Source organism: Sturnus vulgaris, chromosome 17 (genome assembly GCF_052056855.1).
Source record: "Sturnus vulgaris isolate bStuVul1 chromosome 17, bStuVul1.hap1, whole genome shotgun sequence".
Taxonomy (NCBI): Eukaryota; Metazoa; Chordata; class Aves; order Passeriformes; family Sturnidae; genus Sturnus; species Sturnus vulgaris.
Genome location: NC_142259.1, coordinates 3,374,800 through 3,397,737, shown reverse-complemented (window position 1 = coordinate 3,397,737; position 22,938 = coordinate 3,374,800). Strand labels below are relative to the sequence as shown.

At 48.2% G+C, this 22,938-nt stretch overlaps 1 protein-coding gene across 1 annotated transcript; it reads left to right on the top strand.

Annotated features, from left to right (window-relative positions):
• The first annotated feature begins 3,433 nt into the window (after window positions 1–3,433).
• Window positions 3,434–21,067, top strand: APCDD1L (APC down-regulated 1 like). The gene is made up of 4 exons (XM_088175189.1): window positions 3,434–3,780; window positions 15,224–15,335; window positions 16,013–16,571; window positions 18,965–21,067. Exons 1-4 carry the CDS (start codon window positions 3,744–3,746, stop codon window positions 19,727–19,729), a joined length of 1,473 nt encoding a protein of 490 aa, XP_088031315.1. The 5' UTR covers window positions 3,434–3,743; the 3' UTR covers window positions 19,730–21,067.
• Window positions 21,068–22,938: the final 1,871 nt, after the last annotated feature.

The window sequence follows — 22,938 nt, the reverse complement described above, 5'->3', positions numbered from 1 at the left end:
TATGTTATTCAATTCCATCTATTCTTGGCTGAGACCTGACATAAGAAGCTGTAGATTAGAAGTAATTCACAAGCGTTAAGAAAGATGTTGGCTTGACTTTAAAGTCTATTCTAAAGCAGAACAACATTTTACAAGTGACCATCCACAGCACCTGAAATCACCTGGGTGAAAACAAAGTCTGAATTTCAAGAAAGATCTTCTTTAATATTGTACCTTCACTGATGTTTTGGAGTAGTCTTGCACCTAAACCTAAAGGTTATCCTAGAAAACTGCTAGGGCAGCTTTCTGAAACTGAAATAGAACACAAATGGTTCTGCAGACTATATATTAGTTGTAAATACACACACTTAGCACTGCCAGGTCACCCAGTACATCCCTTGGTATTCCCTCTTAGAGACAGCAGCATTGCCATGGCTTATGGAAAGGGCTTTTGGGGGACCCAAGTCTCTACTCAGAGGATCCCTCTTTTCAGACAACAGTATTTTCAGAACTGTTGGCTGACCAATCTTTGGTTTCCTGGCCTGCTGCCTTCACGTGTGGTTGCCTCTCCTTGCTGTTCTGGCAAGGGGAAGAGAAAATATTTGGCCTTTGGGAACTGGACAACTCAATGCCCTGTATAGCTAACAAGAGTGCAGGATCCCGAGTTCAAATATTCTGTACCTGTTTTGCACAGGAATGAATATTACACAAGGTGCCAGGCAAGTGAAGCATAACTAATGTAAAAACACCTTGGTCTGGTTCCCAGTTGCCCTGCAGCTGTGTTAGTATTTACAGCACTGCGAGTAAAGTGCCCCTGAATCAGAATAGGAACAGCTTTTATACTCTTTGAATGCATAAATCAGGCCACATAGTTCTGCTGGAATTACAGGCTATTTACACTCATTTGTCTCCCTCCACGTGCTTTGCCCAGCAGGTAGCCTGTAATTATTTGATAATAAAAATTATAGGCATTTTTACATTGCTGGTCCTCTGCAGGAGCCGAAGATTACCCAGCAATTTTTACACGAGCTGAGAATGCAAGCCTGATGTCCTGGCAGACTTCCAGGTTGGAAGACTCCATGGGCTGTCTAAATCCCCCTGGTATTTCTAACAGGCTGTGGCACTCCTCTCATCCTCCCGGGGCAGTGTGCTCCAACAGCTGCATCGCTGCACTCGGGAGCACCACAGCACCAGGGTGGCGGGAGGAATCCTTCCCAAAAAAAAAAGAAATGCTCATGGTTACTTTGATACGGTCCCTTGGGAGCAGCAGGGATGAAAGAGGACAGATGAATGAAATCTATCGCTATGCCCTGTGGCTCTGATATGGGATAAAAGCTCGCGATGGTTTACATATGATTATTAAAATTTTCAGGCACCTGCATGAAAACTACTCTGCTTCAGTTTTAGTCCTTCGTCCCCAAAAACGCTTTTAAAATACTTCAAAAGAAATAGAGGCGATTAGTATTAGAGGCTGGAAGTGTCATATGAGAGGTGTGTAGCCAAAATAAAAGTTTGTTAGTGGTAGAAGATTATCTGTTCCATTATTTTTCTCACTTAAGTTGGCTATGCCTGAAAAAAGTAAGTGCTGCTTTGTGAAAAAACTTCTTGCAAAATTATTTCTTTCTCTCTGTTATCATTATAAATGACAACATTTTTGCCTATGCATTTGAGAATTTATGTATTTGTAAATATAATAAAACCACAGTGGTTTGGACATTTACCGAGAATGACTGGTTTGGGGAATTTGAGAAACAAAAAGAGATAAAAACATCAGCTAGAAAAAGGAGTGCCTGCATTACAAATGGACTTTGTTATTTTTTATCTTGGCAAGTATCATTAAACTTTAATTCTTTAGGCACCCGGGACAGATAAGTTTGTCCCACTTCACATTAAAGATGTTAATGCATTATTTTTGACAAAGTCATTAAAGCCATTGCAGTGAGACCTCACCCCAGCACACTGAAGGTCTTGCTTAGCAAATATGGGACTGTGGAATCGGGCCTCAACTTCTCCCCACTGCAATCAGCAGGAATACTGCTGTGAACTTGGAGACGAGCTTCCTTATTTTCCCCTGAAGTTTCCTTTTATTTGGTGAAGCAGCCAGTTTCACCAGGAAAAGTGAGTGTGCAGGGTCCTAGGGCTCTGCCAGGGGCATACATATGTTTTGATTTCTTTGCCTCATTTGCAAAAACTGAAACTAGTTTTTCAGTCTGGAAAAATGCATTAAACTTCAGCTTTTAGTGCCAGCACCAGAAGTGTTGGCCTGGCAGAGCCATGGCAGCTCAGCCTCTTCCCTCACTGCTTCCAGAGGCAGCTGAGCCCTCACACTGCGGGACACACGTGCTGTTTCATGTGCTCGAAGGGAGTGAACATCCACACTCACCGATACAAAGGAAAGTCTTGTTCTGTCCCAGACACATCTAAGTTCAGATTTGTGCTTTGCTTCATGCCAAGAAGCTGATTCTGGGTCCTTTATCAGTCTCTGTTCCACAGGCCTGGTTTGGGGAACAAAGAGGGAATGGCTGGCATGGGCAGGCACCACCTGAGGTGGGCATTCTGACTTGCCCTCAAAGGGTCCCGCATTTTTTCTATGTAGAGTGCTGAGAGGGTTTTTACAGGATTTACCCCATTCTTTTGATGGTTCTGATGATAATGGAGTGTCTGAGGGTGGCAGGGACACAGTGGGCAGGAGGACCAGGTTGTGGGGATGGGGCGACAATCCGTCATGGCCCGGGGATAGAGGGATGATCCCCCCATGGCGTGGGGATGGAGGAATGATCCCCTCATGGCATGGGGACGATCCCCTCATGGCATGGGCATGACAAGATGATCGTCTCATGGCTTGGGGATGGAGGAATTATCCCCTTGTGGTATGGGGATGGGGCATGATCCCCTCATGGCATGGGGACGATCCCCTCATGGCATGGGGATGATTCCCTCATGGTGCAGGGATGACGAGATGATCCTCTCATGGCTTGGGGATGGAGGAATGATCCCCTCATGGCATGGGGATGATCCCCTTACGGCATGGGGACGAATCCCTCGTGGATGGGGATAGAGTGATGATCCTCTCATGGCGTGGGGATGGAGCAATGATCCCCTCATGGCGTGGGGATGGAGCAATGATCCCCTCATGGCGTGGGGATGGAGCAATGATCCCCTCATGGTATGGGCATAACCAGACCATCCCCTCATGGCGCGGACACAGAGGCACGATCTCCTCATGGCATCCCCGAGCCCCTAAAGTCCTCCAAGAGCTCGGGGGCCAGGGCAGCCCCTCTGCCGCAGGTGGGGTGAGGTGGGGCCGCTCCCAGAGGGAGACCTGGTGCCGACCTCGCTCCGTGGTGCCGGGCCGGGGCTGCCCTTCTCCTTCCCCTCCTTCCCCTCCTCCTCCTCCTCCTCCTCCCCCGCGTGTGCGGTGCGCGGCCGCATGTGGGGCGCAGGCGGCGGAGTCTCCACCTCTTCTGGCAGCGGGAACCTGTGGCTGCCAAGCTCCATTAAAGCCATCAGCAGCCGGGGGGACGCGCTCCGCGGCGAAGGCGGGGTGGGCTGCGGTGCTTTATTTTAAAATACACGCTTTTCTTTTTTCGCCCTCCCCTCCACCTTTTCCCTTCGCGAGGCTCGGGCTGAGCAGGACGCCTGCGGGCTGGAGCCGGGGTGCCGCCGCCGCGGGCCCATGGCTGCACCGCCGGGCGCCGCGCCCCGCTGAGCTCCGCGGGCACCGGCGGCGAGCGCGCCTCTGGCCGGGACACACAGCGGGCACCATGCTCCGGGGCTGGTGGCTCGCAGGGCTGCTCCTAGGTAGGTGCCACCGGCGGCCGGTGCCGACAGGACGGGAGGGCGAGCGGGTGGCGGAGTCGGGGCCGCACCCTCATGAGGGTGCCCGTCACCTCCCTCACGCACCGGGCACGGTGAGGGGGCAGGAGGGTGCAGGGAGTGCAGCGGGACTGACTTTATGGAGAGCGCAGAGGGACGGTGAGGAGTGTGCGAGTAGTGTGCGAGGAGAGCGCAGCGGACCGGGGAGGAGGATGCAGGAAAATGCAAGGGGAGTGCAGAGAGGGCGCAAAGAAGCGGCGAGGAGGGGACGAGAGGACCAGGACGGCGGGTCTCGGTCCGGCCGGCGCCGGGACCGGGATCCCGGGGTGCCCCCGCCCGGGCAGGAGGCACCTGGCGCCGGGACCTCCCCGCTCGCCGCTCAGCCGGCCCGGGCACGGTTTCTCTCACTCTTGGTGCCCACCTGGCCCGGGCAGATTTTCCCCACCCTCGCTGCCCGTCCGTTCCGGGCAGAGTTTCCCCTCCGTGCTGCTCTGCAGCTCCACGGCCGCTCGCCGGGGCAGGGACGGGCAGGGAGCGCCCCGGAGCCCCAGGTTGCTGGCCCCGAGCTGTGGGAGCGGGAGCGGGGACAGAACCGCTGAAGCCTTTTCCGAGTGAGCGCCGTGCAGAGATGCCAGAAGGGCTGGCGGTGCGGTGCTGAGCTGCCCAGGGAGGTGCTGGGCTGGGGCTCAGCCTCTGCCTCTCACTCGAGTTTCTCGGAGGGGTTGGGGTCGCTGCCCCCTCCCCAGAGGCAGTCGGGCCATCGCAACTCGTTCCTGTTCCGAGAGTGGTGCGTGGAGAGCATCGGGCAGAGTTTAGCTGCAGGAATGGCTTGGAGGTGATTTTCACTGGAGTTGTGAATACTCCCTGGGAGGATCCAGCACCTGCCCTGCAAGGGACAACCTCCCAAGTAGCCTCCTGCTCCAGGGACACGAGGCAGAGCCCCAGCTGTGCAGACACTCTCGGAGCAGAGCAAGCTGCATCTTTGCGGCTCCCTTTCAGACAGGCATCTTTCAACCCCACGGCTCTTGGAGCAGTTTCAGAAGAAAAGGTTCTGGCTTTAAGAGACCATATGGGAGAACAAAGGCAACTGTGCTGTGAAAAAAATCACAAAATTATTTCTCTTTACGACAAGGAGCAGAGTCTGAGGGAGACACCTCCATCCTCAGACAGTATTTTCCTAGGAAATGCAGAGGAGACCCTTGGGTGAGACTCCTGAATGGAAGGGACAGGTGAAAAAAAAAGGGCTGGGAGGATGTTCCTGAGGGCCTCGTGCAGTCTGGACACTGAAAATCCAGGCACTTGGTTTCCTACTGCTCTTTCTATCACTTAGTTCACTCAGCTGAGGTTTTGGGCAGCAAATACCACACTGGTTTGCCTCTCCAGCTCAGTGATCAAGGCAGAAGAACCATGTAGTGACAGCTATTGGACATTACTTGCATTAAGTGTAAAGGACCAGACTACAGAAGGAAATCTCTGAGCAGGGCACTTCTGTAGAGTTACTTTCCTGTTCTCCTTATGTGGGATCTTTGTTGTGCATTGCTTGCAAAATAAAGCTGAGAAATATGAATTCTCTAAGTATCTTATTAGCTCGAGTTGCTCTGCTCAGGGATCTGTTACACTGCATTATGTAAGTTTACTCACTGAAGTCTAATTAGAATTATTCTTTCTTAAATCCTCATGTAGTTTCTCTTAGTCCAGTCTAACCTAAACTCTCTGCTTCTTGCATCTGATGTCAGTGAGAGAAGTCCCATTGATTACAGTAAGAACGGAAACTGAACCTCAAAATAACTGTTTAAATACCTAAGTCAGACCCAGAACTCATTAAAATCAAAGCAAGCTTTGCTCACTGTGAGCAAGACTAGCATTCTGCATTTTGCATGAGGCTGAACATTTGCATGAGCATGACACCAGTGCATAATTAGTTGAAAAACCACTTTAGTTAGGTAACTGGATCTGACTTTGGAGTCTCCTCCAGAAAAGAATCACTCATTCCTGGAAATGTCCCCAGAGACTTGCTGAGTTTTACCTAAGCTTTCATTAAAGTCTCTACATTCCTATAACAGCACACTGATATTTTTCATGTGTATCTTCTCCTACATGGTTTTAACATAAAAGATCTATTCTTGCTTTCAGTGTTTAAGTTTGAAAGTGGCAGTGTTAAGGTAAGATAAGATCACCAGTTGCATTCAGTTAAGAGATTAACAGGACAATCCCATAAGTGATAAAACTACTTCCAGCATAGAGATGTGTGTCTATTTACATAATAATATATCTGTTCTTACTGTTAAACAAACACCATTGTCTTTGGTTCAAATATTTATTTGGATAATGTTTACTTAGCTAATTTTTTTTTCCATGTTGGTGGTTTTTATTCTTCATTTCTCAAGCCAGCCAAAAAAAATCAACAACTAATGTGCTATGCTGGATCGTGTGATATAACTCTATTTTTTCTTTCAATAATTATAGGGTTAGCCACGTTTCAAAGTATATGGATATAGATAAAAACAGGGCTGAGATGCAAAAAAAGCACAAGTGAAAAAAGTATTGTGTGGTTTCTATATTTTCCCCACAAGCACAAATTGTTGAGTAAGGAGATTTTCAAAAGCCAGAAATTGCTGTGAAGAAAACCAACGCTGGAATCCAATGCTAGGGGAGGCTGCATCTGGCAGAACAAAGTTTGGAAGAGGTTTTGCTTTCAGTGGGATCCTGTGTTTCCCCACAACAGAGCATATGTCATCTTTAAAGACAATGCTTTCAGGGCTGAGATACAATCACTGCTAAAATCAACCTCAAAATTAGGAAGCACCTATACAATGCTCTTTCACAAGTGCTTTGGTTTTCTTACTCATTTGCTGAGGAAGATAAAGGTATGAAAGAAGAGAAACTTCCTGATTTTAAGATGGTGTATCTCAGATATAATAATCCCAAGAAACTGACAGTGAGAACGTGAGAATTTCAATGTGTAACCCTTCTTCTGTAGGCTAAGAGTGCTGCCAGAAACTGAAAATATGATTCATGGAACAGCTCCTTCTCTTCCCATTTTAAATTGTGTAAGATCTGAGGGGTTAGTAAGCTGCAATCTGTGGGGTTTTTTTCTTTAAGGAGTTAAAAGGTCTCATGATTTAAAACGCAGAATTAGAAAAGTTCTTTCTCTGTGTCTTAGAAGAGAAGCTCCGATATCTATTTGTAATGCCAGAGCTTCAGGGTGATAAGAGGGTTGAAATTCACCATTATTTTTGAGTTTTAGCAGGGTGATGGTGTGATAATTGTAGCTTTCATGGTGGTGTTTTCTCATTTTCAGTCAGTAGCTTATTGAATCATCACAGTTTGAATTCAGCTGAAACTGAATGCTGCAAAGAAGCTCAGCTCCTGTGGCACTGTTAGATATCTGGATTGGTGAAACCTCTACTTACAGCTGATGTGAGGGGACATAAAACAACAGGAGAAATCTCACCACAGAGTGCTTGAAGAGATTTGCTTGAGTTTAGATTTTAAAATAATGCTTTAAACTCCAGTGGATGTCAAGCACTGAAAAAGTCCCCCATGGTTTCTCCTGGGTTAATAAGAAACACTGACAAATGTGTGACATTTTGGCCTTGTCTAACTCCAAGACTGTGGTCTTTGGAAACAGCTTTCTCCTGGCACTCTGGGATCAATGTATACACCAAGCTCCCTACTGAGACAATTGGATTCACCTTGTTCACACTCTCACTAAATCCACAAGTGCTGGACACGGCAGGTTATGACTTGGCTCTCCCCTGTTGATACAAAAACACAATGACATGTTATTTTTAAAGCTTTTCAGAGAAAAAGAAAGATCATTTTTCCCACTTAAGCTGCCTGGAAAAGACAGATGAAAATATAAATGACAGCAAGGTTTTGCTGCAGAAAAGCTCCCAGAGTTTGTTGGTTTTGAGTAGCACAAGTCTTGTTATTAGATTATGCAGCACGTAGGTTGAATGTCAGCTTTGATTTTAGCATCTGTCGGCAGAGTTTAGGAGAACTGGAACACATCAAAACTTGGCTAATGTGGACAGGCAAAACAGCAGACTGAAATTTCAGGCTATCTAGAAACCACACCCAGACCCCAAAACACATGTTAGAAGTAACTTTAATTCTGTACTCCAGCTGAACAAGTAACCTTTTTCTGTGGCCACTTGTGACTCTAAGTTAAACGTGTGGGTATTGCTGGTGTGGGCTCTGGATCAGTTTCCCTCCTTTCTGCAGAGCTTTTTTCCTGAGGATACCTTCTGCTATGACTGCTTTTGAATGCTCCTCTCATCCTTGGCTTCACAGGAGCCAAGTAGCCTCAGAATATTAGATCCTATTAGATCCTATTTTTATTACTATAAACAGTATCCTTGCAGCAGCGCCAAGAGTCCTGTTGTGTTAGGTGCTAAATAAAGAGAGAACAAAAGGATTGTTCTTGCTTTAGTGGGTTTATAACCTAATTTCCTGGACTTGGATTTTCAGCAGTGAGTACTTGACATGGCAGGGACTTGCTGGGATTCCCAGCTGGGTCCAGCAGTTTAGTACCTATTGCAGTTGCTTAGGTCTCTACGTCCCTAAATGCCTTTGTGCATCCAGCCCTCATTTCTAGTCCCACGGAGGCCAGGCAGGGATTCTGAAGAGCAGAACAGTGAACAATGTGCTGACACAGGACAGCAGCTGTCCCCCGTGGGAGCAGGGAACTGGGACAGCTCCATGGCAGTGGGAGACTGAAAGGCCACTCAGATTATCCCGCCAGCTCCCTGCCAAGAGTGGGTTGTTCCCTGATGAACTAATGCTTTGCTCAATCCCTCAAATCCTGCCAAGCAAGTGGACTTATGTTGCCTACTACATTGTGCCTCGAGAAGTTCACCCTGCCATACAAGCCACATGTTTTCCCTCTCTTCATTCACTCCCAACAGAATCTTTTTATTCACTGCAAGGAATTCCATCCCTTCCTTGGTGTTTGTGCTTTGTGAATATTTATAGGCTGTTATCATATCCATCTTGCTCAGCTAGGCTATATGTACTCTGCTCTTTTAATCTTCTTTTGTAACTCAATCCCTCCCACCCCCTCATAATTTTTTGTTGTTCTACTCTCAAATCCAGCCAGTTCCAGTTGCTCATTTTGCTTTGGGTAAATGCTGTATTTATGTTAATATTATATGGTGGGTGGTCCTCTCTGCACTCTTGGTCCATGTGAGTGATTTAGACATTTGAAATGAGGTTGATATTTTATAGCCAAGCCATGGCTGATTACTGGTTCTGCTCTTCAAAGCACTCCAGGAAAGAATATGCTTAGCCATCACTATTAAAAATGGCCACGATAGCCACTAATAAAGTGTCTGTGCAGGGGTTCAGGGGCATGGCCAAAACCTGCGTGGGTGCTCTACACATTCAAAACAGTGTGGCATTAACTTCACATCCACATCCAACTTTCTGTTGGGTTTCCAACTCATCTGAACTAAGGAATATAGATGTAATATTTGCCATTTGGTAAGAATGTGAATTCTGGTTAGAATTTAACTGAATCATGATAGTACCCCCGGGGTATTGTTCAGCCTTGGACTGAATTGTCTTGCTTTTGTTTTGGAAAACAAATGCTTCCTCCCATGTGCTCTTCCCAGCCTCCCACTCTTTAGGCACCCAGGGAGTTGGAGATCTCACTGTGGTCTCACCTATCTCACCAAACTGAAATTCGAACTTTCAACAGTTCTCAAGTAAAAAAGCTCTAACATCACCTTTCTTTCCTTTTGGGTTTTGGTTATATATTTACCTGTGCCAAACTTACATAGCTAATAGTGATCAGAGTTTAACACAAGTCAAGGTATGTTAATGCTGCCCTCAGATTTTGGCTCACAGCAGGGCCCTGTTCTCAACCCTCTTGCCCTCTCTCCTGTCCCTGGCTGGGCTGCCCAGTGCAGGGCTGGCAGCAGGCTCTGATCCAAGGGCCAGGGACCCCTGAGCTGACCACAGTGGCTGGGCCAGCAGAGGCCATTGGGCTGCTCTGTTCTCCAGTAAATCTTTTGACACTGACCAGTTTAGCTGTAAAAAAAGCATAGACTGGTCTGAGTCTGTGCAGCATGTGGGGGTGAGAGGGAGGAACATGAAGTGAAATGGCTCCTGTCTCTGTCAGGGCAGTAAGGGTGTTGTGAGTAGAGCAGCTCTGTTGTGCAACCTAAGAGTGGTGTTTGGGTGAGCATGAGCTGCAGGACAGCTCTTGGGAGGGTGGACTCACATCTGCCTCTCGTGCTTTGGTTTGTCATCACAAGTCCTCTGTGCCAGCTCTTACATGTCCGGCTTAGTTCAGCCCATTTGAGAATATCATGATCTGTAAGGTCCCTTCCAATCCAAACCATTCTGTCATTCCCCCTATCCCGTTTCTCCTTCTTTCCTCAGAGAGTTTTCTGTCAGTTTATGGGGATGGGCATCTTTTGAATAAGGTGCTGATGGCACCTTTCCAGACTCCAGTAAAACTGGGATCCAGCCTTTGAATCCCATTTGCAGTGTTAGGCTTGGTTGTCTTTGGGATAAACAGCCAGATAGGCAGTTTTAAGAAGCCATTTTATTTAAATGTAGTTTATACTGAAGATCTTTGAGGTACTTCTCCTTCCTCCCCTTCCCTACCACAAATCCCATCTGTCTTGTCATCTGTCACTGGACATGACACTTAACAAGAAAAATACATGATTCCCTGATTCCAAGAGCAAAATATTTACTTCTCTAGTCCCTTAAAAACCTCCAGGCAACTCACCACAAGCCCTTCACTATTTTAATTGTGGATGAGACAGATCAGGCAGTGCTCACAGCCTTAGAACAAAGCCAGGCTAAAACCATGGAATGGGATGTCTGAGTTCCTTTGCCATTGTGCTAAAAGTATGTGGTGAAAGTATGTTTTGAAAACTTCTCTAAAATCATAAACTACTTGGGACTTTTGAGTCGGCTGAGTTTCCTCTTAGGATCTGCAGGATTTCATGCATGATTATGCTCAGCTGTGCAGAGGAAACTCAAGGTGATGCTCTGCAGTGATAGTTCCTGGGTAATGCAGTTACTGTGCCAGCCCTGAAGGCACAACTGAGAAACATTTAGTGAATTCAGAGCGTTTTATGAATATCGTGAACTGAGCACCAGACTGGTGAAACAGCTAAATGTGAATGCACTCATTTTACAGACAAATAAGAGAAGGGATGAATAATAGAAAAACTTTTCCAGAAACCAAACAGTGCTCCAGTGAAAGCACTGGCATCTTCCCTCAACCACTTGACCACATTCTGGCTTCAGTTCAGGGAGGCATTACTAATCAGGAAAAATGCTCATGCACTGGCTTAATTTCAAGCACACGCTTAAGTTTCACTGAAACCAATTAGACTTAAGCATGTGCTCAAGTCCTGTCCTGAACTGTGTTCAGTTTGCATATAGGCAAAATGCAAGGTTCTGCTGTGATACAGTTTTCCATCCCCAGTGGGTTATATTTAAATTTTATAACTTTATAATATTATAATATAAAATTTATCTCTTCCCACAGAGCTGTGCTCTTGGGAATGCATATTTCTGAGTGAATTAAAAGCACCACTAACTTAACCTCCACACAAATGCAAGAAAAATTGATTTGCTAAATACGACCATCTTGTTTGCTTTTAAAAGAATGCTTATTCCTTTAGTGGCTAACCCAAAATCCATTCTGTGTGTTCTCAGGAGAGAAAAATGTTAAAGAAACGCTGTTTTGCTGTGTTAATGGAGTCTGTGTGGAAAAGTGTAATTCACTTATGCAAAATATATTGATACATTCCTTATTGTCTATTTCTTTGCAGTCTGAACATTCCTCAGAAAATATCAAAGGTTTTATGTCATCTCTAACTGAAGAAATGTGTAATGCTCCATGACTTCAGGCCCTGATCTTATCCCTGTGAATGGGTGACTAACTGAAACATTAGAATTATAAATGGGAATGATAAATTCTGGCCATAGGAGGCAATAACATGTAACAGATTAAACAATCTAGCTCTGGAGAAGAGCTGATGCACAGTAACTAATTTGCTGCAAACTGTAATATATGCATTTTCTCCTCCATTTATGAAGAAACAGATGTGTGACTCAACTTTGCTTTTTTCCAGAGTCAATCTGCTTGGGGGAGCACAAGCAAGATTTGTTTCCAAGGAGGAATATGACAGCATTTCTCTCTTGGTTGATGGTTTTTTCCTTTAGAAGTGAGAAGTGGCTCTGCATCTGGAGCACACAGCACTCGTGTAGCACAAGGCTTTCATTTCCAGACTTGGCCGTTGCCTCGGAATCTTTCACCTTAATTTTACCAACAATTTACTCTGGGGAGAACTTGAAAATTTCCAATTCTGCCCTTCTTATCACTTGATGCCGTGGGTCTGATTTTCCTGGAAGTGGTTGATACAAGTGAGGGTTGGAATAGTTGGTGAGCAGTTGCTGCTGGTGCTGTTGGCTCAAGGCTTGGTTTGTGCTGATTGTGGTGATGAGCAGCTGGCTCTGCCACTCCTGAGTGCTTGTGCAGCCCCCTTGCTCCGAGGCTTTGGGCTGTTTTTGGGATGCAGCACGCATTGGAAAGCTGGGAAAAGCCCCTGTTTTGTCTAAGGGCTGTGCTGGAAACTCTCGTGGTTAATCGATACACACAGATGGCAGAGTGAGCGAGGGGAAGAGATCACAGCTAGGCATTTTTTTAGATTTTCCTATGAATGAGGATTTTTGTCTTGAAGATGAATTGTGAATAATTCCTTCCTCCTGCCTGAGAACTCTGTAGAGCAGTTAATTTGTGTCTCTCTTAAGATAGAGGAGCTGCTCTGATGCACTTAACCAGGGGCTGAGAAACTGAGTGACATATGACTGACAGCCACTTCATGCTGCTCTTGGAATAGAGAAGTGCTCCAACTACAGATTTTAGGTCTGGGACTGAACTTTTCCAGCTTGAAAGGATGTTTGGATCTGGTGGAGCTGGAGTATTTGAGAGAGAAAAAAGCAGCCACAAAATTTGGACACAAGCCAATAGCTTTTGGTTTAAGGATGCATCCAGCTTGGAGTCTTGTGCACAATTAAGTAAGACAAAATCCCTAGGAATTCCCATCATGTCAAATATTTACATTCTGGGGGTTTTGTTTTTTTTCCCATGAAGTTTGATCCCGATTATAAAAATTCCCTTTTGCATTGAATGTGTCAAAATGCAGTGATTGCATTGCCAAAGTGTCTTTGCTCCCAAACAATGTAGACTATTAGTGTTTCTGCCAAGAGTAGCACGAAGGGTTCAGTGAGATATTGAAGCTTCTGCTGCAATAAACACACTCAGAGCTCAGTTTGTGAGTTGACTGGGTTATATCGTGAATATTTTATAGCTGCATTCTATATATCTATAGACTGCACTGATACCTCTGGAGTCTTTCTGTAGTTATGGGCAAGTGCAAATCTGACCCTTATGTCCATTATTACCTCTAATACAAATACAGTTATTTTTTAGTTTACTGTGTTCTCTAGGGTAATAACTTTGTGCTTGTTTGAAGTGGGGTTCAGTTGGGACTGCCCTTGTTCTGATGAGTCTCCAGTATTTAGGCCTCTTAGGGCAGTCAAATGAATTCTGGCATATTCTGCACGTGAGTTTAAAAAAAGAGTCCTGGGAGTAGGGAGCACACAGCACCAGAGAAAAGTCATGGCAGAGCTGGGATGAGGATACAGATCCCCAGCTCCTAATGCCTCTCCTAAAAAGGCACCCATGGGGCAGCCTCACACATGCTGCAGCTGCCAAATTAGAGGTTTAACTAATAGCAGTGGGTTTTGTCATCCCGTATTTTCCCATTTTCACATGAAGAATCACAGGAACTGCGTTTTAGGAAGCACGAGTGCAAGCAATTGTGAAGGAGTTGGCTGTGCCTGCTCACCTCGTCCAGCCCTTAAGGATGGTAAGAACAGTGCAGTTGTGAGTCTGCTCCCAAGAGAGCCCTGAACTCTAATAATGTGTCTTTCCAGCTGTTTCATGCACTCCAGTGCAGGGCGAGGTACCAGAAAACACAAGGCTGATTTCCCTGGCCTTTGGGTACTGCTGTCCTGCTTCACTGGGGGCTTCTCCTTCCATGTGTTTATTCCTTTTGTGGTACTTCAGGCTTTGTGTGCTTAAGTCTACACAAATACATTTCAAGTGACCTGTAAAACCTTCACAAATGGCAGCACCATAGTGAAGTGACTGGATTTGTCCATCAGACAAGAGTCTGAAGTTATTGACTGGAAATCCCTCTCCTTTTAGAGGGATTTAGTGGGCCTCCCTCTCCAGGAGCCTCTGACTTGCACAGCAGACATTTAATTACCAAATTCCCACTTGACTTGGTCCAGAGCTTGTATATTGTGGCTCTGTGTCTTCATCTCCTTGACAGAAGCATGGGGTGTGCAAACCTTTCACATCCTCCTTCTCTGGGAAGGCGACACATAGATATATTGGATCTTTTGTTCCAGCTGATGGCCAAGCTGGAAAGCAACCTGTGTCCCAACATTGGTATGGAGTGAATAAGAGTTGGCTTCAAAATGTCCAGCACACCCCTGGGTAAAATGCAAAGTACAGCTGGAGCAAAGGAACCCCACCTGGGCTCATAAAGCCTTGGCTGGGACCAGGGTCAGTTGTACCACAGAGAATCAGGGGGGTTTCAGGAGGAGCTTCACCAAGAGCTCATTCCGTGGTGCCACGAAGAGGGAAATCCCAAGTTTCTTAGAGAAGCGAGCCTGCAATGAGTGCTGCAGAGTGCTTAAGTAGAGCGAATTAATATGTAGGAATATATGTACGTATGTGTGTGTGCATGCAAAGGTCTTCAGGATTTAGCTGAGTGTTCACACATTCCCTAAGCCAATAACATCCGTTGTTATGGGAAATGAGGTAAGTGACAGAATTACTGTCCTTATGGCGGGCGACAGGCGAGGCCAGCGTTCCCATGCTGTAATTCCCCGTTCCAGCCACTGCCTCAACAATAGCACGAGGGGGGGAGAACACGAACAAAGCACCCTCGGTTTTATTTGAAGATTTCATCTAAAAACCAGTTGGATTCAGATTAAACTCAAGTCGGAAAATTTGAGTGAAATAAAACCCCTGTGTCCTTAGCTAGGAGTTCTCTACTGAGTGAGCCCGCCCGGGGTCCGTTCATTCTGTGGGGGGCTCGAAGGTCGGGGGGTTCGGCTCCGTGCTGTCCCCATGTCCCGCTGACCCCTTCCCCCGTGTCCCGCTGACCACTCTGACCCCTTCCCCCGTGTCCCGCTCCCCCCATGTCCTGCTCCCCCCGTGTTCCATTGATCCCACTTACTCCTCTTCCCCCGTGTCCCACTGACCCCTCTGACCCCTCTGAACCCTCTTCCCCCGTGTCCCACTGACCCCTCTGACCCCTCTGAACCCTCTCCCCCCGTGTCCCACTGACCCCACTGACCCCTCTCCCCCCGTGTCCCGCAGCCTGCGTGGCCGCGGAGCCGCACTGCCGCCAGCAGCTGCGCCACCTGCAGGACAGCGCCGGGATCGCCGCGCGGCTGCCACCCCGCCTGGAGGGGCGCTGGGTCTCCACCGGGTAAGGCACCCCCAAACCCCGGGAAGGGCACCCCCAAACCCCGGGTAAGGCACTCTAGACCCTGGGAACGCGCCCCTAAACCACTGGGAGGACACTCCATACCCTGGGAAGGAACATCCCTTTCAACGCCCCCCAGATCCCCGGGAACGCGCCCTTAACACCCCGGGAAAGTCACCTCATTCTCCTGGGAAGGCACCCTCATCCACTGGGGCCGCATCCCCTGACCTCTGGAGGACCTCGGAACGGACTCGCAGAGCCTCCAGCCCCTCAGCGCAGCTCCTGCCCACCCTCGGTACAGCAAACTGAGAGGCAACAGGAAGAGTTTCCTTCTCCCCTTCCCCAAGCCCTCATTCTCATCTGGAGAGGGCTGGGACCCCCCGGGTGTCCCCAGAGCCTCTTGTTTCTTCCCCATGGGGATGCAGCCCGGATCCCCGCTGCCCTCCGCACACCTCCCTGCGGACGTGCCTGAAGTGTCAGATCCTCTCTCCATCACTTTCAGGCTGTAGTAGCCGATGCCCAGACTGTGAAACCACCCAAGGGTGGCCATCACGTGTGGGAGGCTCTTTCCCGGGAAGCTGTTCTCCCTCTGCTCGCCCCTGTCCTCCCGCACCCCGCCTGTCCTGGGGGGGATTTATTTCTGCCCGCTCCGCCGTGGCTCAGCTCTGCCTCCCCCGCAGGTGTGAGGTGCGGCCGGGACCCGAGTTCCTGACCCGATCCTACCTCTTCTACACCAACCGGCTCTTCAAGGCTCTTCAGTTCTACTACTGGGACCCGTCCTGCCGCGACCCCTCCTACTCGCTGGTCATCAAGGGCAAGCTCCGGCTGCGCCAGGCCTCCTGGATCACCCGCGGGGCCACCGAGGCCGACTACCACCTGCACAAAGTGGGCATCGTGTTCCACAGCCAGAGGGCCATGCGGGAGGTGGCCTCCTGGATCAACCAGACCTCTGGCGAGGGCTGCGCGGGGTTCCTGCCGCCGGGGCGCTCCTGGGCGCCCGGAGCCCTGTACGAGGTGCTGAGCGCCAGGACGGAGCGCGACTGCACGGCGGCGCTGGGCTTTGCCATGCATGAGCTGAGCCTGGTGCGGGTGGAGAGGCACTTCCAGCCCCTGCTGCAGCCGCAGCAGAGCGGGAGCCGGCTGGTGGAGGAGCTGTACCTGGGGGACATCCACACGGACTGGGGGGAGAGGCTGCACTACCGCCCCACCGGCTACCAGCGCCCCATGCAGAGCGCCCTGGTAAGGATGAGGTCTTTGTGCGGCACCGTCATGGCATCAGGGCTTTGACAGCAATTCCCTGGCTGTTCAATGCCAGCAATGTCCCTGACTGACAGCACTTGGCCCCCTCAGTCCTGATGGTGAGGCGGTGTGGGGCTGTAGGGGTGGGATTCAGGATGCTCCAGGGCACGTAGGGCTCACCCTCTGCCTTCCTGGGAGAACAGGACCAGGGTGGGTAAAAGCTCAGCAAAACCAACATGGGAAACAAGCCTACTGTCACTGGCACGGGCCTGGAGTTAACAGCTTTTGTTTGGCCGTGTTTTCCTAGGAAATGCAGTTTCCTTGTTTCCCTCACCAAAGTCAGTGACGGCTTCAGGCGGCACATGGAGCCCGTCTGCTCTGCCCTTCATCTGCTCCGCCCTTCATCTCCCTGCCCTCTCCTTGCTCCCTGGGGTGTGCTCCAGGCTGAGAGAACAAGGGACGTGCCATTAACTCTTCAGCCCTTGGTGTAATGCCAGTAGCGCAGGAATTGCCCCTAGTACAATAATGTTATTACCCAGAAATCAGACTTTCATTTTGACATACATAAAACTGAGCAGCAGACTCGGTTGCATTTTAATCTATTTTGTTCTCTGCTTTATAGCAACTTGGTTTATTCCCAGGAAAGCAGCTTTCCGTCTGAATCGAAGTTGATCAAATCAGAAATGGTGGAGCAGTGAGATGGGGCGAAAAAAACCTCTCTGAACTTTGCCAAATAGAAGGGAAATAAATGAAAAAAAAAATTATTTTGGGGCAACATTTCCCCACACCTCAAACTACACCAATTGAACTTTAAAAAACACAGAGCAACACCCCTCTCCCTCTCAAAAGTAACATTCTCAAATTGGTTAAACTTGTGTTATCTTGGGCCAAAACCATATATATGAGCAAAACCAGATGGTAAACATAAACACTTTTAAAAGTTAATTTAAAATCAAACCTAAAGACATTGAAATTCACTCTCTGAATGCAGCCCTGTAATTAATCAGCCAACAGCTCTCCAACGGACCCACACATGATGTCACCACTTGGCGATAATTAGAAGCTGCCATACATTAGAAATAACTTCACACAACTGGTTTAAGCAAGTAAAGGTTTTGGCTCCATGTCTGCAGTGATAATTTTATTGGGCATAGGATTTTTCTTTTTTTTTTCTTTTTAAAATTTTTTATTTTCTGTGAACTGACATCCATTTGCCTGTGCTGGTGAGTTACACAGCTATGTCAGGAACTATTTTCTAACTCTCTTTATGAAAATATCAGTCTTTTCCCCTTAAATTTATATCTGTTTTAAAGAAACCCATTCTCCCCAAATTACCTTTCATTATCAAAGAATTTCCTGCCTAAGGAGAGCATATATATTTGCCAACTTCTGGGATTATTTAGCCATAATGTACTGTGTACTGTCAGCACTCATTACTGTGACAGTAGCAGTAAAGCAAGCTGAAAATGACTAAATTACAGTAGACTCCAATCAACTTGCATGTAAATTACCCACCCTACAGTTAACTACTGAGTTATTTAACCTTCTTGCCTATGACAGTTCAGTAAAGATTAGCTCGTGTTCTAGAAAATTACATAATGTTCCAACCCTGCTTATTTAAAAATAAATCAGTTGTGATATATGAAGTACAAGAAAAAATTCCAAGCTACACAAAACCCCTGCTGGCACCGGATCAGGGGAAGGGCTGGTTCGACTCAGAGCTCTGCACGGGCGGGGAAGGGAAGGTCAGGGCTCCTCCTGCAGAGGGTCCTTCTCCCGTTCTGGCTGCTGGGAAAACCCCAGGTCTCCCTCTCTCCCCTCATCCCTGGACCGCTCATCCCGGTCCTTCCCCGCATCCCTGGATGTGGGAACGCGGGCAGGAACGGGCCGAGGGCGAGGCAGAAACACCTTGGGCTGTCCTGGAGATGCTGCAGCCCCAGGCCGGGTGTCACAGCCTCCTTCATTCCCAAAAAACGCGGCGTTGTTCTGTTCTGGCACCGCCCAGCACCCTCATCCTCACCCACGGAAAATGATGGGGAACACCGCGGATGTCCCGAGGGAGCGCTGCCCGTGCTGGCAGCGGCTCTGTCCCTGTCCTGGGCTCCTCCTGGGCTGTCCTCAGCACGGGGCGGCCGCCGGGCACAGCCCGCTGTCCTTCAGCTACCAGAATAGCAAAGAGCAGGGCAGCGCTTTATCTCCCTTAATCTGCTCGGCAGCCTCTGCCAAGCTCCCCGCAGTTCCGCGCCCTGCTGTGGACGAGGGGAGTCGCAGCTTTTGAAATATTCTGGAAAGGTTGTGGGGTTTTTTGGTTGTTCTTTTTTTTGTTTTTTTTTTTTTTTGTTGACGTTTTTTTGCTTCCAGTTGGCAGAACTGTTATTTTCTGTCTCCTGCAGCACCACGTGCACCCTTGCCCGGCGTGTGGGATTATCTCCAGGGCCGATGAGCATCACCCCCCGATCCTGCCCGCCAGAGCCGCGCTGCCCATGCAGCTGAGCGGCAGCTGGGTCAGCACCCACTGCGAGGTGCGCCCGGCCGTGCTCTTCCTCACCCGCTACTTCACATTCCACGGCCACAACCACACCTGGGAAGGGCACTACTATCACTACTCCGACCCGCTCTGCAGGCAGCCCACCTTCACCATCTACGCCTCCGGGCACTACACGCAGGGCATCCCCTCCTCCAAGGTGCGGGGTGGCACCGAGCTGGCTTTTAAAGTCACCCAGGCTCGGGTGACGCCCATGGACCAGGTGACGGTGCTGATGCTCAACTCCTCGGAAGCGGGCAGCTGCGGGCTGGCGGGCTCCTGGAGCGCCGGGGTGGAGCAGGATATAACACCCACGAACGGATGCGTGGCTCTGGGAATCAAGCTGCCCCACACCGAGTACGAACTGTTCAAAACGGAGCAGGACACGCAGGAGCGCAGCCTCCTCTACATCGGGGAGCGACCCACGGACGGCTCCAGCCCCGACAGCCCCGACAAGAGACCCACATCCTACCAGGCCCCTCTGATCCAGTGTGCTGCAGCCTCAGAGGAATTCTCCAACTACATTAGTCTGAAATACGTGGGAAGAAAGGATGCTAATGGAATTGAAGCACTAAAACCTTTGCCTGTGGCCTTTTTATTGTTTATAGCACTTCTGTTTTTAAGATGGGACTAGTTATCTCTTCAGGTACCGTGCAGAATGCAGATAAATCTTGGTGCTAGCGTGATTTTTATATCCTTCAAATGAGCACATCTGGAATCAGTTTTACTCAGATTTGGAAACACTTTTTAAAAACACCCAGTAGTGAATGAAGCCAAGGAGATATGCCTGACTCCACACTGTTTGTCCTGTGGCTTTATTGCCTAATCTCCCCTCTTTGCGTGCAAATTTAATGTAGTGACATGGATGCACTGCACATTGCAACAGATAATTTAGCAACATGAGGGGGAAAAAGAGTGACATCAATTAAAATTGCTGCTTTGAGCTTTTGACATTGCTAAAATTTAATCAAGAGCTTGATTCAGATGTAATTCAAACATCCAGAGTGTTGGCTGCTGAGTTTCTTTGAGGTTAAGTTCCCTCCCATCACACTCCTTTTTGCTGTTCATGCAAATTTAATCTGCAGAGTCAGTCAGCAATAAACAGTCAGCAAGTGTTCTTTTGAGAAGGACACGGTTCACATGCCTCTTGCAGATATTTCCTGTACTTTGCCTGTGTATGTCCCACACAGGGACCCACAAACAATCTTTGCACTTGGAGATGCCCAGAACAGCCCTCACAGAGGGCTCGACTTCTCCACCTGACCCTGGGCATAGATTACAGTGGATGGAAAACACTTCTGTGCACAACAGCTCCAAGCCTCAGCATTCCCTGGCTGCAGCACTGCATCCCTGCTGTGCTACCCCAGCTCTCCAGTGCAGGGCTGGCTGTGAGACATCAGCAGTGTCCCCATGTCACTGCTGCCCAGCACAGGCACTGTCACCATGTGCTGTGGGAAGGGAAAGATCCCTCACCAGCCTTCTCAGGCCATGCATTTTCACTGCCTCCTTTTCAGTTACTGGCACAGCAGTTTTTAATCCAGCTCTCCTCCCACAGTGTCACTTCCAGCCTCGTTCCTGTACAGATGTTTTATAAATCTGCCTCTGGTGAACAATGAGCTGAAGAGATGCTCAGATCAGACAGCACAGTCAGGTCAAACTGATTCCTACTGACAAGCAGGACAAACAATGAAATTATATTCCCTGTCTGCTGCAGCTAAGCATCATATAACTTCCTCGAGAAGCCCCTCTCCAGCAGCTAAATCCTCTCCAAATAAGCCTATATATCTTACCCACAAAAGATATTTTGTTAAAGCAGCTATGCAATAGCCACCTTCTTAATGCTGTATTTATGAACTTGCAGCTTGTACTTAGATAAATTATGGGGTTTATAACACAAAAATAGTTTGGGGGGATCTGTACATTAATAATTCAAATGAGATGCTTATTAAATGCATTACAGTTGTGACATAAATGTTGTCAGCATGTTCACATGTTCCAGGCATGACCCAACATTAGTCATGCACATAAACAGCTCTGCTTGAAGGTGATACACAAAAGGGCCAGGCTTGGCTGCCTTGCCTTGGGCTCCCTCCCTAATCCCTGGAGACTTCGGCAGGCAAATCTTATTTCCAGCCTTGTGGGCAGTGCTTTGCTCCCTGCTGCTGCACGGAGATCCATGGGCAGCTGGATGTGATCTCAGAGAAGGTGGTGTCTCCTCCTTGGGGACGTTCCCGTTAGGATGCTGTGAATTGGGGCAGGTCCTGGGCAGCTCAGCTGCACCTCCTGTAAGCCATGCACTGGCACAACTTTTCCTGCAGCAGTTTCCCATCACCACAGCCCAGGGAAAGGCTCCCATGGCTCCCATCAGCACAGGTACCTGCTGTGCAGGATGCCCATGGCAGGAACAGCCTTGTGCTGCCTATGGAGCGTGGGTGGAAGAGGGACAAGGCAGTTCCTGCCCTGCATTTACCCCCGTGAATCAGATTCGTGTGCAGATACTCCTCTTCATTTACATGGCATGGAAATGGATTAAACTTAACAAGTGTCCAGGTCCTGCATGGTGCAAAAGCTCTTAGAAGGCCACAGATCCTTTCCAGGTGGGGATGGGATTCACACGATGTGAAACACCATCACACCCTCGGGCAATGTGACCACAGCCCTCGGGAAGGCTCTGCCCTGCAGCGGCTCAGGCACCATTGGCTCAGCAGCACCAGTGCCCCACTGCTCTGCTGGCTGAACTTCCTTGTGAAACCTCATCAGGAGCCTCCATGACACCTCTGAGAGGAAAAAAACCCACAAAAGAGCTATTTGCATAAATATCATAACTTTTATTGTTCTGTTCACAGTTTTTGAAGACACATTCCTAAATTACACAGTTATTCTCTCTTAAGAATTTGTGCCTTTTTCCAATTTGAATTTGCCTGGCTTTGACTGCCAGTTAGTGATTCTTGTGTGGCTTTTTAAGATCAGAGAGCTGCAGTGTGCAGTATTTTCTGCCTGTGAAGGTACTAGTGCACTGTAATCAAGACAGTCTCAATTCTGGTAGAAAAACTCAGCCAACTGAGTTTTCTCTCACCCTCTCTAAGGCATTTTCACACTCCATCAGTAATTTCTGATTCCTTTTTTTTTTTTGCATCCATTCCAATTACTCAGCTTCTCTTGTAGAATGTAAATATTCAAATTGCATCCAAAATTCCCAACTCTCCCAGCTGAGACATACAGAAGGATAATCACTTACAGCTAACAGTAATTAAAAACAAGAACACATTCGTATTCATTAGGCTTTTACCCTGGGACTGCACTGGCAATGTACATGGAGCTGTTACTCATTCTGGTCCTGGCTATGGATATTTTTGTTGTTTTATCAGTAGTGATTTTGTACCTGTGCTCCTCAGTGATCTGGAACCACTGAATGTGCAGAACCCCTCTTTGGGCATCCCCATTTCATTGTGGTTCTCGTTGAACTGCAGCAGTGTGTGACTGTCAGGGAACACGGAGCTTTGCAGGGCCCTGCCAGACCCAGCTCACCCTGAGCCCAAAGAGAACTGAAACCAAAACACAGAATGAAAGGACTCACACCAAGCTCCATCAGGAACATCCATCTCCTTTTCCATCCCTTTCCAGAGTGTCCCACTGTCCTGACCCACTGACCACCCCCAGCAGCAGCTCAGACACTGCCCCAGGCTCCTCTCTTGCAAACACTGATCGAGGTTTCTGGACCTACTGAATTAAAAACTGTTAAATTTTTAATCCTGAGCATTGCTAAGGAATGACATCACCTTTCCAGTTCTCTTATATCATCCTTAGGTTTTATCTCCTGCATCTGTTTCTTAACAGTTCTTC

Excerpts from the sequence above, each read along its gene's own strand:
- APCDD1L (XM_088175189.1), top strand. The coding sequence starts at position 3,744 with ATGCTCCGGGGCTGGTGGCTCGCAGGGCTGCTCCTAG. Across the intron at positions 3,781-15,223 it reads GCTCGCAGGGCTGCTCCTAG|CCTGCGTGGCCGCGGAGCCG; the intron begins GTAGGTGCCACC and ends CGTGTCCCGCAG. Across the intron at positions 16,572-18,964 it reads GCCCCATGCAGAGCGCCCTG|CACCACGTGCACCCTTGCCC; the intron begins GTAAGGATGAGG and ends TGTCTCCTGCAG.